General features: G+C 41.4%; 1 protein-coding gene across 18 annotated transcripts in view; it reads right to left on the reverse strand.

Moving 5' to 3' along the window:
• Positions 1-6,512: 6,512 nt before the first annotated feature.
• NCOA1 (nuclear receptor coactivator 1) overlaps positions 6,513-17,796 on the reverse strand; it is a 220,766-nt gene continuing 209,482 nt past the window's right edge. For 14 of the 18 annotated variants that reach the window (XM_042982371.1, XM_042982372.1, XM_042982383.1 and 11 more), the window contains 2 exons: positions 15,230-15,319; positions 6,514-11,349 (listed from right to left, as the gene is read on the reverse strand). In XM_042982371.1, coding sequence (XP_042838305.1) covers positions 11,179-11,349; positions 15,230-15,319 — 261 coding nt within the window. In that variant the 3' untranslated portion in view covers positions 6,514-11,178. Of the gene's footprint in view, positions 11,350-11,434; positions 11,492-15,229; positions 15,320-17,796 lie in introns of all 18 variants that reach the window. The other 4 variants (XM_042982387.1, XM_042982386.1, XM_042982385.1 and 1 more) reach the window with 4 other exon arrangements.

Here is a 17,796-nt window from a genome sequence, read left to right on the forward strand (position 1 = left end):
CAATAAGAATGTACAGGAGTGCTCTGTGGATTAAATGTGTTAGTATGCACAGGTCCCTTAGGACAGTGCATGGGCACTTGGTGCTAGAACCTAAGCAGCCCTCAAAGAGCTGCCCTCAAAGAGCTTTCAGTCAAGTAAGTCAGTTGTCTAATTCCCTTTCTGCTTGAGAGTGATGCCATCCACAAACCATGAAGCACTCCCTGCTATTTCCACTCAAGACAATTAGGAAAATGTTTCTAAATGACACTTAAATATTTTTTTAATTCTGAATTCTGCTGTAAGACAGTGATAAAGCCAAGAGAGAGATGAGTGTATATAGCTGAGACAGAACAGCTCAGGCAAGTCCCTAAAGCTGAGATCTGAGGACAAATAGTATAAACTTCTACCCAAGAGGGGAAAGGACAGATATTCATGGTTGATCCCGAGTGAGCGCAAACCAGTAGGAGGGAAGTAGCAGACTTTCTTATTAGTATCAGCCAAGACCACTGTCATTTGAACTAGATCATTGGTTTTCAAAGTGTGGTCCTTAGATCAGCATTACTTGGATACTTATTGGAAATGCAAATTCTTGGGGCACCTGGGTGGTTCAGTCAGTTAAGCTTCTGACTTCAGCTCAGGTCATGATCTTGCTGGTCATGAGTTTGAGCCCTGCATGGGGCTCTGTGCTGACAGCTCAGAGCCTGGAGTCTGCTTGGGATTCTGTGTCTCTTTCTCTGTCCCTCCCGTGCTCATGCTCCATCTCTCTCTCTCTCTCTCTCTCTCTCTCTCTCTCTCTCAAAAATAAACACACATTAAAAAAATAAATAAGGGGTGCCTGGGTGGCTCAGTCGGTTAAGCGGCCGACTTCAGCTCAGGTCATGATCTCGCGGCCGGTGAGGGCTGTGAGTTCGAGCCCCGCATCGGGCTCTGTGCTGACAGCTCAGAGCCTGGAGCCTGTTTCGGATTCTGTGTCTCCCTCTCTCTGACCCTCCCCTGTTCATGCTCTGTCTCTCTCTGTCTCAAAAATAAATAAATGTTAAAAAAAAATTTTTTTTTTTTTTAAATAAAATAAATAAATAAAAGAAATGCAAATTCTCATGCCCTACCCCATTCCCACTGAATCAGAAACTCTGGTGCTATCTAGAAGCAGCCTGGTCCCAGGAGGCAGTCAGCCTAAAAGACGAAGAATAAATGTGTGTGATTTAGAACATGGAGAGCAAGAATCTGGCACAAATACAGCATATCTGACCTTCCGTACTAAGTTTACAAAAAAACGAGGTACTTGCCAATAAAACAAAGATTGTGCTGCAAGCCCTAGAATAGGTGGTACATCCTTGAAAACAAGAATCTCCTATGCTTTGGTAAGTTTCTGATATGTGAAAAACGTTTTGGAATTAACAAAGGACTTCCATATGTGCTAATCAATCCTGACAGTTTTGCGATCCAGGCCCCCTTATCTCAGGTTTACAAATTCAAAAAGGCTTTGACTTGCCCAAGATCAAAGTCAGTGGCAGAACTGGCATTGAAAACCAGGTCTTTTGTCATTCCAGTTTTCTCTTAACCTCTCATAGTTGGCTACTAATTTGGTTTTCAGCCATCTAGCTACTAGAAAGTGGTTTGAAAAGGGGTCATGAGTAGTTCAAGTGCTGGGAAGCTGGATCTTCCATTTTAAATTGGTTAATTGGCATTCTGTATTATAAATCAGCCTCCTGTGACTGTGAGTTGTGTGACTCAATACCCTAGAGTCCAATTATCACTGGATGAGCTGACAAGATGGAGTTTCTGAACTGGTAGAGCTGAGAATCAGTGCCTAGGTCACTGCTTCTCGTAGGGCTGGCACAATGCAGAGGGCTCCCCTGGAGGGGCATTTAAAATCACGTTCTATTGTCATTTAATCAACATACTTCTTCCCCTACAGATTCTGAGATGCCATCCTAAGAGCGTGCACTGCTTCCTGGTTGAGAATCTTGGCAACAGTGAACCACAGTTACTGTTTGGAAGGTGTTAGCGTGGAAAAATGGCTGAGAACCACATCGTTTGGCTATGATTGCCTCACAAGTTTTAGCTGTCCTCTGTTAAGCTTAGCACATCTCCAAACTTCTCCGTTACTTAAGAGCCAGACATAGTATGTCCTGAATGCTGGCCCAAACCCAGTTTTTAGCTGTTGGGGTTTTGCAAGGGCCAAATAGGTGGTGGCACCCAAGTTCTGAACATAGTTTCTTGGTAACTATATGATGAAAAGCAGATGGAGGAACAAAATGTCACTTTTATTATCAATGGGTTGGAAGATATAGCTTTATATGATAGCCTAAATGGGCTTGGTAATTTCCTGTCCTAAGGAAAGTGAGCAGGCAGAGCAGATATCACCAGAGTTGCTTCTTCCTACTGGTTCTGTGGAAAAGTACAAATAGAACAAATCCCCTATATTCAGTCTATCAAACTTTGAGAGATTAGTTCCACCCAACTGAGAAACGTGGACCAAAGGCAATCATCCACCAAGTAGGTTATTTGTACAGCCCGCACAAGGAAGAGTAAGGGCTGGGGGAGGGGCAGCTAGGAGCACTGTGTTCCTTAACTCACTCTATAAAGACAGAAGTGGGGATAAAGCATTCTGCCTCCTCCCCAGCATGGGGCGTAAGGAATTCTGAAGAAGCGCCAATGATCCAAGAGGAAGACTGATGTGACGATAGGTACAGGATGTATCTGCTGTGAGTGGGGAGGAAAGCTGGGACCTTAGTAAGGAGGTTGCATGAGATGATCAAGGCAGCTGGGATGATGTGGCTGCAAAAGTGACTATTTTATAAAAGTTTGCAAGTTAAAAAAGAAAATGAACAGGGAAGATGCGGCCTAAAATTTAGTATAGGCAGGTGTCTAATGAATTACTTTAGATTTGAAAACAAAGCAGAATTGAGCAGAACCAGCTCTTCAGGTGTGAGGAAAGGAATTCCAGGTAGGACATTTGTTCTGTTGGAGAAAGGTCTTCTTGTTCATCGACCTATTCCGTGTATCCGTTTTCAAGTTGTCACTCGCCTTCCAGAGGCTCTGGTTTTAAAGGCCAATTAATAGGTATTTCACAAAGACCCATCGTCCTCTTGTTTAATTTCATCATGAATCACTTCTCAGAGGTATTATATTGTAAATGAAAGATGCAGCAGGGCATTCTATATACAGATAGTCCCTCATTTTTTCTGGTTGGATTTACAATGGTTGGGCTTAAAAATTTTCAAAATTTTTCTTGGTGCAAAAGCAATATGCACTCAGGAGAAACTGCACTTTGAATTTTGAATTTGGTTATGTTCCTGGGCCAGTGATATGCAGGTACAACACTGTCTCACAATGCTGGGAGGCAAACCACAACTCCATCAGCCACGCGGTCACGAGGGTGAATCAACAACACACTGACGCTTCCGTATCCACACATGCAACCATTCTGTTTTTCACTTTCAGCATTCAGTAAAATTTTATTGGATACTGAACACTTTATTATAAAATAGGCTTTGTGTTAGGTGGTTGTGCCCAACTGTAGGCTCATGTATGTTGTTCTGAGCACATGTGAGGTAGGCTAGGCTAAGCTATTCTGTTCGGCAGGTTTGGTGTAGCAAATGCATTTTCAGCTAATGTGATTTTCAGCTTACGATGGATTTATCAGGACATAACCCCATCACAAGTCAAGTAAGATCTGTACTCATTTGGGGAGGGAAAACTGGGAGATTGTCTCTCCTGATTTGCCTTTTCTAGTTTTCCAATTAAGACTGTAGTCAACCAATCAGCTGATTTTCAGCGGGGAAGTAATTTCTGAGAAAAGTAAAATGTTTAATAGAAGCATATATCATCTATAAACATAAAGCTTGGGAGCGTGATGAAGTATTACTTTTGGGCAACTTACGTGTACATTAACTTTTTAAAAATGTTTTCATTTATTTGAGACAGCAAGAGAGAGCACGTGAGGGAGGAGCAGAGAGAGGGAGAGAGAATCTCAAGCAGGCTCTGTGATGACAGTGCAGACTTGCTCCATCTCACAAACCGTGAGGTCATGACCTGAGCTGAAATCAAGACTTGGATGCTTAACCAACTGAGTTACCCAGGTGCCCCTGTGCATTAACTTTTTAAAAACACCATCCTTAAGAAGTGGAAGTTATTAAAGGTAACTGCTAATAGTCTTCAAATTTGGGGGCTCCCGTTTCATGAAAAAAGGGAATGATCATCAGGGTAGAATTAGGAGCTTATTTTGAACTCTTGGACACTTTGCAACTTTTCATTAGCTCACCAATCCAGACTCTAGGAAGACAACTCCGTGCCTGGTCTGTCCATGAGCGCCTTTCCCCTATTTAAAACATTGCTTCTGAATCTATTTCTTCAATTAGCAGATAAGAGATGTGGAACTCTTCTTTAAAAAGCTTACAATTTGGTGGAGGAGAGAAACAGATGTACATATAACCAAGTGCCAATGAAGGCCCTGCAGCAAGACAGTACAGAAGAGGGGGCTAATTTAAGTGTGAGGACCAGGGAGGGCTTCTTGGAAAATCTAAACCGAAGCTTTGAGGGACAAGGAAGGAGGAGAAAGAAGGAGCACTAAAGCCTGAGGAAAAGGAATGAGTTATGGCAATGGAAGTGAGGACAAAGGCAGTAAATGTCAAGATAAAGACCAGCTCAGTGTGGCAGGATTGTTTGTTCAGAGAATGTAGAGGGTAATAAAGCTTAAAAGGCAGGTTGATTTCACATCAACTCCAGGCAAGTTGTCACTAAAAGAATCTGAAGGTTGTGTTCAGCAAGATTTCTCTGATGATTGTGTGTGAGATAAAGGTAAAAGGCATGGGGGTGGTTACTGTAATCCTCCAAAGAAAGAAAACTAAGTCCTGAGTTCAGTTTGTGATTAATGGGGCTAGAAAAGAGAAGGTAGCTCTAAGTTAGCACTACAGAGGTAACTGTTGGCAATTTGGGGACATGAGTGGGAGGAAGTTGTCGAAAACGACCACTGACATGATGGTGATGCAATTAACCCAGATAAGGGACACAAGAACATGTTTGTGGGGAAGTAGGTGATTTGGTGTGGGACTTTGAGTTTGAGGGGTTGGGGTGGGTGGTGGTGGGATCCACGCATGTGGTAATGTTCACCAGCTGGAAATTTAGGCCTGGATCTTGAAAGCGATTTGGCTAGAAGAGTGGACTTAAATTGCAGATCATTATAAGTGGTATTGAGATTTAAGAAAAAGATAAAATTGTTCAGGAGAGGATAGGGACTTGTTTGAGAACTATCATTCTCACACAAATTTCAAATATGAGAAAAAGAGTACTTTAGCAAACTCAGAATTAGTACCCAGTTTTACTTTCAAAATGGAAACCCTCACAAGCTTCTAAGAACAACTGTTAACTCATTGGGATTCCCAGTTTTTATGTGTCACTAAGGTGCTATTGTCTCTGATACGTGTGCTGTGCAGTGGAAACTGGCAGATTTCATCACAAAACCCAACTGTTGGCTCTTGTGTCCAGAGCCTCTCAGCCACCTGACCACAAATCTGAGTTTCAGTCTCACCATCTGTAAAATGGGGCTATGACCTACTGTAATTGCTTCAGAGGATTTTGAAGATCAAAGGACATCCTGTATGTGAAACTGCTCTACAAACTAAGAAATTACTAGCACAAAGGGTATTAGCCTCGCATATTGCCTAGCAGAGTAGAAATGAAAAGTATTTAACAGATGCAGACTTTCTGTTATTAGGAAGGAAGTATCTTCAGGAAAGTATCTGTGTACTTCCCACACTGCCTATCACAAGGTCTGTACTCAACAGCTCATCAGAATGGAATAAATAAACTTTGGTGTCAAGTTTTGCTTTATTCTGTACCTTAGGGCCTCTGGGCATTAGAGCGGGAAGAAAAGCTGATAGAACAGAAATTATTCCTTTAAGGAGTGCCTTGCTGGCTCAGTCCGTAGAGCATGTGACTCTTGATCTCAGGGTCGTGGGTTCAAGCCCCCTGTTGGGCATAGAGATTACTTAAATGAAAAAAAAAAAAAAGCTAACTTTATTTAAAAAAATATTCCTTTATACATTTTAGTTCTTTTCTCAAGCCAATGTCTCAGGATACCTGTGGGCAGTGGTTGGTTCTGCCAGCTGCATAAACTACCAGAGTTCTGAGACAAGCACAAATGATTAGACCAGAGCCAAACTCCAGCAGAGGAAAAAGATTCTTTGTTTGAAGAAGGCTCCAGAGCCAGTGAAAAGTGAATGCTGGCTTTCATGATCTGACCCAAGAAACCAAATTTCCTAGGAGGAATTGTGGGCTCTGCCTCACAAAAGTGATCCTCTGTCACTTGTTTTACACCCACTGCATAAGGAACCCACATTTTCCAAAATTCTTTTCTTTTTTAATGTTTTTATTATTTATTTTTGAGAGAGAGAGAGAGAGAGAGAGAGAGAGCAAGCGAGCACTAGCAGGGAGGGGCAGAGAGAGAGAGGGAGACACAGAATCTGAAGCAGGCCCCCAGCTCCAGGCTGCGAGCTGTCAGCACAGAGTCCTATGCGGGGTTAGAACTCATGAACCGTGAGATCATGACCTGAGCCAAAGTCGGGCACTTAATGGACTGAGCCACCAACAGATGCCCCCAATATTCTTTCAAGCTAAGGGAATGGCCCTGCAGTTTCATGGGCCCCTTCTTCATCTCCTGTTTAGATATGCAGGATAGAGTGCCTCTCCCCAGACTGGCAGGACAGCCTCCGGACTTTACAGCAAAGCTGGGCCCCAGTGAAGCCTCCAAGGGGCAGGATTGGACTGCCTCCAGAGAAGGGCCAGGTCCTCTCTTCTCAGTCCTTGACTTCTCACCCTGCTTTCCATGGCCTGCTTTTAAAAGTTGTTTCATGTAAGAATGCACTGCCTAAGGTTACACAGTGAGAGTAACGTCTGCAGACTCTGAATCAGTCCTACATCATACAGTTGAGGATAGGGAATCCAGAACTTGGCACCAGAAGACTTGGCTTCAAGTTATAGTTACCCTGATAAACCGTGCTTGTGTCATAAGCTTTCAGTCTGTTTTCTGTTTACATCTCTCTCAAAGGACTGCAGGGATTAAATGAGGCAATGTACTAAAAGCACCTTAGGAAGTGTTACAGTACAAAGGTGTTTTCCCTAAATGTTCTTGATATGGTCACCTGCTACAACAGATTACTGTGGCCCATCTGGCACAAAAGATATAAAAGCCCGTACTTCTGGCTGGACAGGGCTAGTTAGGGAAGAGACCTTAGCTACCAGCTGGCACAATTTCCAGGTGAGGGGGTCCCGAAGCCTGGTTCACGTTCCTCCTGGAGCCAAAGGCGGATTTCAATTACTTTCCAGTTCATCGGCAGACGTAATACTAATAACATGTTTAGGAGAACTCAGACTAGCAATTAAAAAACGCCAGCTCTCTGAGGCTCCTTCCTGCCTCCAGGCCTTCCACATGTCCTGTTTGTCAGAATTCTCACCCCGCCCCTCTCTGAGCTACCTCTTCATTTGACAAACCTCACCTCAATGCCACTTCTTCGGTACAGAAACCTTCCTTGACCCTCCAGAAAAGAAAAGATTTCATTCCAGACAAGAAGTTCACAAAGCAACTTCTAACTCTCCTTAGTACATTACACTTAGTCCATTGTGATTATTACTATGGAAGTCCTTTCCCATGTGAATATAAGCTGTGGGAAGGCAGGGTTCGTGTCTGTCTGGATTCTTCCACATCTTAGTACCTTGGATAAAGACAATAAAATATGGTAAATGAGGCCAGAGTTTTGGGTTTCCTTAATCTTGCTAAGAGCTCTTGTGGCAATGAAAATAAAATATATAAAGAAAACTAATTTAGGGCTGGCAGGCAAGGTTCTGGATAGAGGAATGCTTCCTTTGGCAGTTTTCTCCAATAAAAAGAATTTATGGGCTTAATTACATCATCAAGATCTTTTTCAGAGGTACAGGAATGGCCAAGGATCAAGCTTGCTCCGAATTATTCACTTTTTTCAAGTGGAGCTGCTCTCCTGGGAAGAGTAGTTCATGTCAAGGAGGAAATCAGCACAGTTTCCTTTGTAAATAAGCAACTGTCCTTTTATTTGCTTTGATTTTCAGGGCCCAGGAGACTATTTGTAGGTACAAACCTATCTTGGCAAAACCATAAAGAAGATGAAGTTCTTCTATATCAACCTCACTCTTCCCTCAATTGTTCCTATTTGTTTTTCTAATGGCCTTCCCACCCCTACATTAGCATAAATTTAAATCAACGTTCAGATTCATCTACGAGATGTATCATTTCTACCTTACCCCAACTTCGAGAAAAAAGGTTTTCTTCTCCCAGAAGCATGACGGCAGAGAGCAGCCACCAAATCCGTGTGTATTTATACATAGGAATGTGTGTGGAATGCCTTCTAGAATCACATTTGCTTACCCTCCTTACCCTGGCCTACTTAGCCAAGCATTGGTGGGTTTAAAACCAAGCGTTGGTGCTTTACAAACACATCAACAAGAGACAGGGGCTGCCTTTTACAAAGTGCAAAGACAAAATGAAAGAGCCTCCTTAAGAGTCAACATCTCTGCAATCTGCATACTAATCATAAATGTCAGTATATAAAAAACAATGACAGAGAGAGAGAGAGAGAGAGAGAGAGAGAGAGAGAGAGAGATGGTGTCTTGTAGCTATGGGGGGCTGCCCCGACTAGATCTCCTGGGTCCAGAAACAGCAGGACCAGTGTGTTTAATCATCAAATGGCCAGAGCTAAAATTTCCTTATGGCCCACTCTCATGACTTTACTTTGACCTTTTCAGTTTTCAACTGGTTCATATCAGGGTGACTTCGAGGATATTTGGCTTCAGGGATCCCTTCTTTTATGATCCTTTAATTACTCATTAGTCACTGGGGCTTTGGCAATTCCTGCAGGATGTAGGTTTCATTTCTTCCCTGTAAATGAAGAGGCAACCCAGGAGGTTGTTAAACAAGTTCTATTCAGTAGCTGGAAAAGTGAATTTCCTGTGGAATGACAGGAATTACATAGAAGCAAGCAATTTTATTTTCCTCAAATGTAGCAATAATTTTAATCTGTACATACATAAAACAAACAGTGCAATTATAAAACCTTGAAGGTGACATGCATACTTTCAGGTGCAGTTGGGATGGGAGGATGTTATTAGCATCTCCAATTTTCCTTACCGCTTTGAAAAACTAGTTCCTTATGCAAAAGCACTGAGGCAGGAAACTTCATCTGGAATGCTGAAGTTAAAGGTGAACTTCCTGAAGTCTGCGCATCTAAATATCACAAACAAAACAGAAATGACCTCCTAGAGCAGTTTGGTAAGGACTAGAGTAATATGGCTGGGCGTTCAAGCTGGGAATGAATGAAATCAGGGATGCATTTTCTGAAAAACTAAAAGAGATAATGTTTGTAACTGAGTGTCCTATTTCTGTTTCATAGTTGCTACCCATGTAAGCCCTTCCAGCAATCTTTTTATTCCATATAGTTTCTGAGTAGATGCTGTCAATGGAGTTATTTGTAACTAGGGGTGGTGAGATGCAGAAAGGAGGACCTGGGAAAATGGCTTCTTCCTTGGTGTCTGAGTCCATGCTCCTCTTCCGCTGTTCGTTCTTATGGTCTCTTCCCTGCTGTGGAAGCAGAGGTAGCTGACGCACGATGTCAGATGCTGTCATCATTCACAGGCCCGGGGTGCAGGTAAAGGCGAGTGATGGGGGGGTCTACCTTTGCTTCTTCCACAATACCTTTCTCAAGCTTTCCTGGCCTTGCAGTGGAACTTCTAGAACTAGAGGCAGTTCACTGGGTCCTTGACTCACAGGCCAGGATGAGACAAAACGTGGCAGAGTGACAAGACACAAAGGGAAAATACGGTACCAGTTAGCCTCAGAGTAGGATACAGAAATTTGTATTTGCGCTGATGAAAATTCAAATCCCCAAAGTCAATCTAAAACAAATGAAGATTTTTTTGAGTACTGATTTTTCTCTGTACAAGTAGCCTGTGCACTTCTGGTGTTAATTCCTTGCACTGTCTCAAGTTAGATGATCCCAGGGACACTCTAGGGCAGTAGGCTCTAGCTCATCTGGAACAGCTCTTTCTGGCAGTGGCATTTTGATTTGAACCTCAAAGTAAATCCATACATGGCATCACAGTTATTAAAATAATGAAATCTTACTAGCCAAATGTAACTGCAATTCAATCAATGATATATTCACACACAAATTTAGAAAAATCAAGAGTATGATAATAAAACCATAAAATTAAACAGGAGGAAATCAATTTCTACAAGAAATCAAGTATATTTACAGTGAGATTTAAAGGGAAAAATAAGCTACTTGGATCATAAATTTAACTTTATTTTAAATAACTTTAGCTACCTTAGCTGTTAATACAATAAAAGCAGAAAGAACAGGCTGCCTTTTTTTTTTTCCAGATTTAATCAGAAAATTGTTATCTACAATAATTGACAGAACTTGTTTCTTGTCCTTCACCCATCTCATCAAAAATTATTGCATTTTCCCCCAAACTGTATTTTTTGGATTCCTCTGTGAATATACTCATTTCGTCCTCATTCCTGGAGGCATCTTGGTTTAAATCCATCTTTAAAAAAAGGAGAAGGGGTACATATGGGAGGCAAAATATTCTCTTGAAGCCAACAGATATAGAGTTGCTAGAAGAAGCTGATTGTACACACAAGCTGCCTGGGGTCGGGAAGGGGAGGGCTGTTGATTCAGACACACGTGACAGCCTTTGGTGGACGGGCACAGGCAAAGCCCCACCGGGCCCTTGGGCCCTTCTTCCTCATCAGGGTCAGGACTGAGCCAGCAGGGGCGGGGCTTCATCTTCCCCTTGGAACTCGTCGTTTTGGTTCTCCTCCAAAAGCCTTCATCCAGATAAGAAGCCAATGACTGATTACAAAAATAAGAATAATTAAATTTGGCTCAAGAAATAGATTGTCCAACTGTTCTGCCTTGTTATTTTTTTTTTCAATATCCAAGGCCTTTACAAAGAAAGAAACAAAAACACCTCTCAATCTTCCAACAAAAGTGAATTCCTTTGTTGTTTTTTTTTTTGTTTTTTTTTGTGGGTTTTTTTTGCTCCAAATGCTACGACCTGAAGAATGGCTGCAGATTGAGATATCAAAAATCTCAGAAAAATATATAATATATTTGTATATCTCTGTATGTCTATTATTTAAATTTCACATTCCTTTAAAAGTGGTTATTCAGTCAGTAGCTGCTGAAGGAGGCTCTTCTGCTGGGCCTGGGGGGTCTGTGGTCCTGCCGTGGGTTTTTGAGTTCCCAGTGGACCAGGCTGGTTCAGGTAAGGGTCCCCGCCTACCAGATTCACTGTACATTGGACGTCAGCAAACACCTGAACCTGTTGCACCTGCTGAAACACAAATAAAAGATGTGTTTAGACAGAAGGGCCTGCCCCCCCGGCTTATGAGTGGGTACTACTTGAAGTGGAAACTCACTAGAGCATTCCTCTAGTCTGTAGTCACCACAGAGAAGAACTCTTCTGTCTTCTTGTCCTACAAAAAGAAAATCGCTGCACTCATTTTGCTCAGGGTTCTGGAAAGTTCACACTTTAAAAATAAAATCAAAATTGGAATGGTCAAGCCTCCTACAGGGTTGCCATCAATAATGAAAATGAGCATCATTGCTAATATTGCCAAGATTGGGAAAAGCCCAGTTTCAGAGTCTGGGTGTCCAGTGGTGGGTTTAAAAATACATGTGTATATATATATTTATATGTATATATATATATATATTATTCAGAAACTGGTTACAAAAGCATTCTATGGATGACTTTAGTGGCATTAAAAAAAAAAAACTTTATGATGTTAGAAAATTAAGGGCTTTAACCCAGTATTAGCAAAATAAAAACCACCACAACTCAGTAACAGGACATCAGCATTACTGAAGTGAATGTCCAGAAGATTTGTGTAGTATCTAAATATACTCTTACATAGCTCCTTTACATGTTGCCTTTAGAATTACAGCAAAATATTAGTAGAACAATTTTATATTTAACTTATTTTTCCTGATAGACAATTCATTTAAACACATGAGCTAAAAATAACAGTAAATTACTAGCTGAGAACAGTGTGAATTTTCCCTTTAGCTACTTTCAGTAATAATACATGTATTCCTTAAAAATGTTTAAAGTTGCATAGTTCTAGCATTTTCTATTGGGAAAACAAAGCCAGAAGTTAGTTTTTACAACCATCCTTATTAAAAAGTCATTTGTGGAACTGATTAAAGCCAGTATCACACTTGCGAATGTTCCAGACCAAGAACGGAGATGCTTCTAAGGCATCCAAGTACATCTAATAGTGTCTCAAGCGTTTGGCAAACTTGTGCTTCAGGTTTAATAGGTACATGAAGTATTTTAGATTAGTGATGCATTTTTCAGTCATTCATCACTAATTTATGTCAATTACACTCAGCTTTTTGGGAAAACTTTTCTATCCTAATAGAATAAAAGTTGTTTTCATCACCCTTTATTGGCCATATGTCAAATGTCCCGACCCCCAACTGGTGTATCAGTCCAGCTCCCATGTCTTCTCCTCTTGACCCATCTATACCTCCACGCTGCTCTCCCTCAGAGAAGGCAGACAGCCCTGAGCTGTCTTCCAACCTGCTGGACTAAACTTTTATTTAGATTAGCATCACTTTCCTCTTTATCATCCTCTTCTCTGCCTGTTTTCTCAAGTTTTGATTCTTGACCCCACAGGCTCCTATCTGTCTTCTTTTGGGTTCTTTCCTGTGCATCTAACATACACCAACTCTCTGTCTGAGTCTAATTCTCTGGCTATCTCTGTGCCCTGTCCTCACCTCTGTTCTCTAACTTCTCCTTCCTACAGCTCCACCCCTGGCTTCCTCTCTCTCTGTGTCAACAATCCCCCTACTAGTCTCCCTCCTGTTTCTCTATAGTCTGTTCTTTTCCGGTTCTCTCCTGTCTTGCCTCCTCCCCATCTCCACTCTCCAAATACAGGTAGTCCTCAATCCTCCCTAAGCCCTCCTCTCTTGGTTCTCTTCCTTCTCCTTTTCTGTATATCTGTTTCTATATTTCTATTTAACTTGCTCCCAAGCTTCTGTTTGACAAATACAAAAGCACTGGAGCAAATAGAGATCACATGATGGGCTATAAGAAAAAGAAGATTCTGCCACTGAAACTTAGCATGAGCACAAGCTGTAGTGCTTGGAGGCACTGATGTAAAAAAACCAAAAAACAGCAGGTAAAATTTCACGTTTATGTGTTTCAACATATGAAATACTGGGCCACAGTACAAGGGGTTTCTGTCCCCGAACACTTAAAAACATTCTTAATGAAGGCATGATCAAACGAACTAGAGAGAATATTTTGCTTCTTTAAAAAGAATGTTTTTAAGATAATCTATTTTGAAATAAAAAAAAAAATCAAAAAGATTAAACCAAACTTCAGCCACTTTGAACTGCTACTTAAAAACAGGTGCCTGAGCCCAGACCTCTGAGGACTTCAGATGCTGCCACACCTTCACAGACAGGCAGAGCAAGACGCGGGCAAGCCCTACGATTTGTCAGGTGAGAGGAACAGCATGAGAGCAGGGTCCCAACCTCTTAAGATTCTCCAGCAGAGTTTTATATCAATGCAATTGCTGTCTTGGAGCTCAAGAACTTTTAAACTTGGTTGTTTAGTTTTCACTAGTCTGCCGAGCTGCCCAGTATATGTCTCCGTAGGTGTGAGACCTTGAATACCTTCCAGTGAATGAAGACTTCACTTCCCCCATCACGGAATCCCCTCTTCACTCTCATAGGCCTCAGATCCTCTTTCTTGATGCCCCGACTATGGACACGGCTCCTAACTGGTTTTTCTCTTCCTGGGGAGGCTGTCCAGTACTCCTTCTGTCCCTCAAGATGAAGCCTGAGCTAGTGCTTATATCACTGTGCCCCCTCTAGGGGACACTTCATCTATAGGACTCAGTCCAAACCCCTGAGTTTAGCATCCAAGGCCTCCAGAAATTTGCCCCAATCAATTTTTACCAATTTTATTTACTATAAAATCTTATTACAAACCCTTTACCTTCAGTGGATTTGGCTTCCCAGGACCGTGCTAAGGTATTACTGTTTCCCTGTCTCAGCTCCCTCTACTCCCAATGCCCTAGATTTCCCAGCTCACTCCTTCCTTCAGCCTCTGACACTTTCTACTTCATTTTGCCTTGTTAACTGTCCTCAAGGCCCAGTTCAGCTCCTGTGTAAATGCTCTTCTGACCCTCACAGCATTTTCCCTTTTAAACCTAATGGTTCCTGTCACTTGTAATATAAATTTGAGTTTGCCTTCTTTGGTTATGTGACAATTTATGTGCATATGTCTACATGTTTTATCATTCAAGTGATATGGCAGAAAGAGCATGAACTTTGGTTGTTAGAAATACGTGGGTTTGAACCTCAGCTCTGCCCCTTTCTAGCTTTGTGAACTGTGTGCGTGGTTAAATCTCCTCAGGTTCTGTTTCTTCATCTGTGAAAAACTGGAATGCTACTTCCTTCATAGGGTCATAGGGAGGCTTACATGAGATAAAGCAGACAGTGCTTAGCACAGTGCTGGGCAAATTGTAAGTGTTTCACAAAAGAAACTTCCTTTCCTCATTTCTCCCCCAAAGTTCACCTAAAGGGCAAACATGTCTCATGTTTCGTTGTATCTTCACCTTACCATAATGCCTGTACAATATTTTTAAAATACACATTTAGTAAGACACTAACGACCAAACCAAAGTTACTAAAGTGAACTAAAACACCCACAATCTCTAAATTTATGTTAATATAGGAAGGTGGCCATCCTTGCTATTTGAATTGTTTTGAAACGAACTTCTAAAAGGAGGCAGAGTACACAGCAGGCATTCTGTTTTGTCTGAATTGACTGAGATCTTTTGAGGTACTTGGATTACACACGAGTTTTAGAATGGTGCTTATTTACAAAATAACAATTAGTGGCCACCATTTGTGATCCCTTTATCCTGTTTAACAACCAGATTAAACCTTTTGAAAGCTTCTCTCATTTAACCCTTTCAACAATTCTCTAAGCAGGTAACTTGTTAGTTCTGTTGGTTAGATAGCAGCCCAGGGAAGTCCTCTAACATGCCCAGGAGGACATAGCTAAGAAGAGGAGAGCCAGGACTCACATCCAGGTCTGACTCCCAAGGTCAGGCTCTTAACCATGATGCTGAACAAAGTTTCCTGTGTATCTAGAGTACACTTGGCAGCTCTGGGTTTAGAATTTTCTTACTGACCTGGGTTCCATCTGTTTCTGTTTTGAGAAGGTCAGTGGATGAGAGCTGGTTGCAGTAGAGGCCTGTGTGTCTCAGTGCTGGATCATTTATCTATTAAAGATAAGTACAAGACCAAATTACAAGCAAGTTGTTTAAGCTGAAGACCAAATTCTTCAATGAAAAGTAATCTCACTGACAGAAAATAGGAGTGCAGCAGGAATAAAGAGCTTAGCAATTTACTATGTTGTTACAAGTCAGGACAGTGGTTCCCTTTGCAGGGGTGAAGAGTGACATGAAAGTAGCATGAGAAGAACCTCTGGGTGCTACTGATAATGTTTTGTTTCTTGATCTGAATGGTAGCTTTAAAGAAGTGTTCAGTTTGTGAAAATTCACTGACTTGTATATTTTTCTGTATACTCTATTTATACAATACTTCAATAAAAGTTATATTCACACACACACACACACACACACACACACACACACACACACAAGTTAATTAGCAAATGACTTCTTTTTGTCATTAAGAGAAAATCAGATTAATCCGATTTATCCCCTGCCTGAATCAGCGAAAGAACTGGATAAAATATACGAAACGAAGGCACTCAAGACACTGGACAAACCCAATGAAGGAGAGTGACTCCTAAGAGCTGGGAAACAATGGAGATGAGTCCTATGATTGCCCCCGCCTACATCTACAGAGAATTTCCAGGCTGCAGCCAGCACGGGGACAGGGAACCCAGGCAGAGCCCGGCAGGCTCCGTGAGTGGAGAAGACACAGCTGGAAGTCTGAGATGGTCAAGGCAGCTGGAATTCAGAGGTCAGAATATCAGAGGAGTGGGAGCTACACAGAGAGGAAGCTCGGAAGATCTGCAGACGGACCCCTTGAGCTTGCAACTTAGTACTGATCTGTTAATGGCTTTTAGGGAACTACCCAAAGCAGAGGGAAGAGTCACCTGTGAAGATGCTGATGGAATAATTCCCAAAGGTCACACAGAGCTGGCAATAGGTCCTGACCTCACCAGCCAGAGTGGAAAACGTAATTCACATAGTATCAGGTAGTGTATTAGAAAGGCTTTGCCTCAGCAGTAAAGGAAAACGAGCCCTATACTAAATGCTGCTCTGGTCGCATTAAACAAAAAAGGAAGACCTGAAAGGACCAAACTGTTTCAAGTAACTTAACCAGTCCCAGAACAAAGCTCAAGAATGTAGGAGTATCAATGAGGTAAAATTCACATGTGTGGCACCCAATAAAAACTTACCAGGCATGCAAATTAGCAGGAACATATGATCCACGATGAAAAGAAAAGTCAATCAATTTGAAACCAACCCCAAAATGATGCAGATGATAGAATTGACAGGCAAGAATATTAAGACAGTTATTATAATAACCATATTTCATATGTTCAAGAAGATAAGAGGAAAGACTAAACATGTTAGTGGTATGGAAGATATAAAAGAGGTCCAAACTGAACTTCTGGAGATGGAAAATAGAAAACCTGAGAAGAAAAATACACTGAATAAAACTAACAGATCAGACATTGCAAAAGAAAAGATTAGTGAATTTAAAGTTATAGCAATAGAAACTATCCCAAATCAAACACACAGAGAAAAAAAAAAAACAAAAAAACCATTGACCTTGCATCCCTCCTCCTCAAATCTGCAAACCCAGGGAATCTGTGATCTGGGGGACAACTTCGAGTGGCCTACTTTGTATGTGTGTGTGGGGGGGGGTGTGCGTGTGTGGGGGAGTCTCTGAAGGAAAGGGGGGTGGGTGGTGACAGAAAAAATATTTGAAGAAACAATGGCCAATGTTTTTCCAAATTTGATGAAAATTATACATCCATAAATCAGGAAGCTCACTGAAGTCCCAGCACAAGAACCATGAACACAATCACTAAGGCATATGGTAATCAAATTGCTTAAAACCAGCAACAGGCAGAATAATCTTAAAAGCAGCCAGAGAGGGAAAAATCAATCGTGTACACAGGAACAAAGATAAAATGCCAGCAGATACCTCATCAGAGACACTGCAGTGAAGCAACGTCTCCAAAGTACTGAAAGCTAAAACTAAAGCCAACCTAGAATTCAGGGAAAACTTTCAAAGATGAAGGTGAAACAAAAGCTTTCTCAGACATACAAGAGCTGAAGGAATTCATCAGCAGCAGACTATAAAAGATGTTAATGTTAAATGAAGACCTTCAGGCAGAAGGAAAACGATACCAAGCTGGAAATTTGGATCTACACACAGGAAGGAAGAATACTGGAAATGACTACATGGATAAATACAGGAGCCTTATTTAAATTAAAAATATGTATCTAGTTGTTTAAAGTAAAAGCATGTGGGGCATATGACATACGTAGGCACAATATGTACGATAACAACAGCAGAGGAAGGGAGAAATGGGAGCAAACAGCTGTGAGGTTCTTATATAAGAGGTCATATAATAGCGCTTGAAGGTACATGGCGATAAGTTAAAGATGTATGCTCTGAACTCTGAAGCAACCACTAAAATAACAAAATGGAGGTATATATAGTTAATAAGCCAATAAAAGGAGATAAAATGAATTAAAGTGTTCAATTAAAC

This window comes from Panthera tigris, chromosome A3 (assembly GCF_018350195.1).
Source record: "Panthera tigris isolate Pti1 chromosome A3, P.tigris_Pti1_mat1.1, whole genome shotgun sequence".
NCBI classification, from domain to species: Eukaryota; Metazoa; Chordata; class Mammalia; order Carnivora; family Felidae; genus Panthera; species Panthera tigris.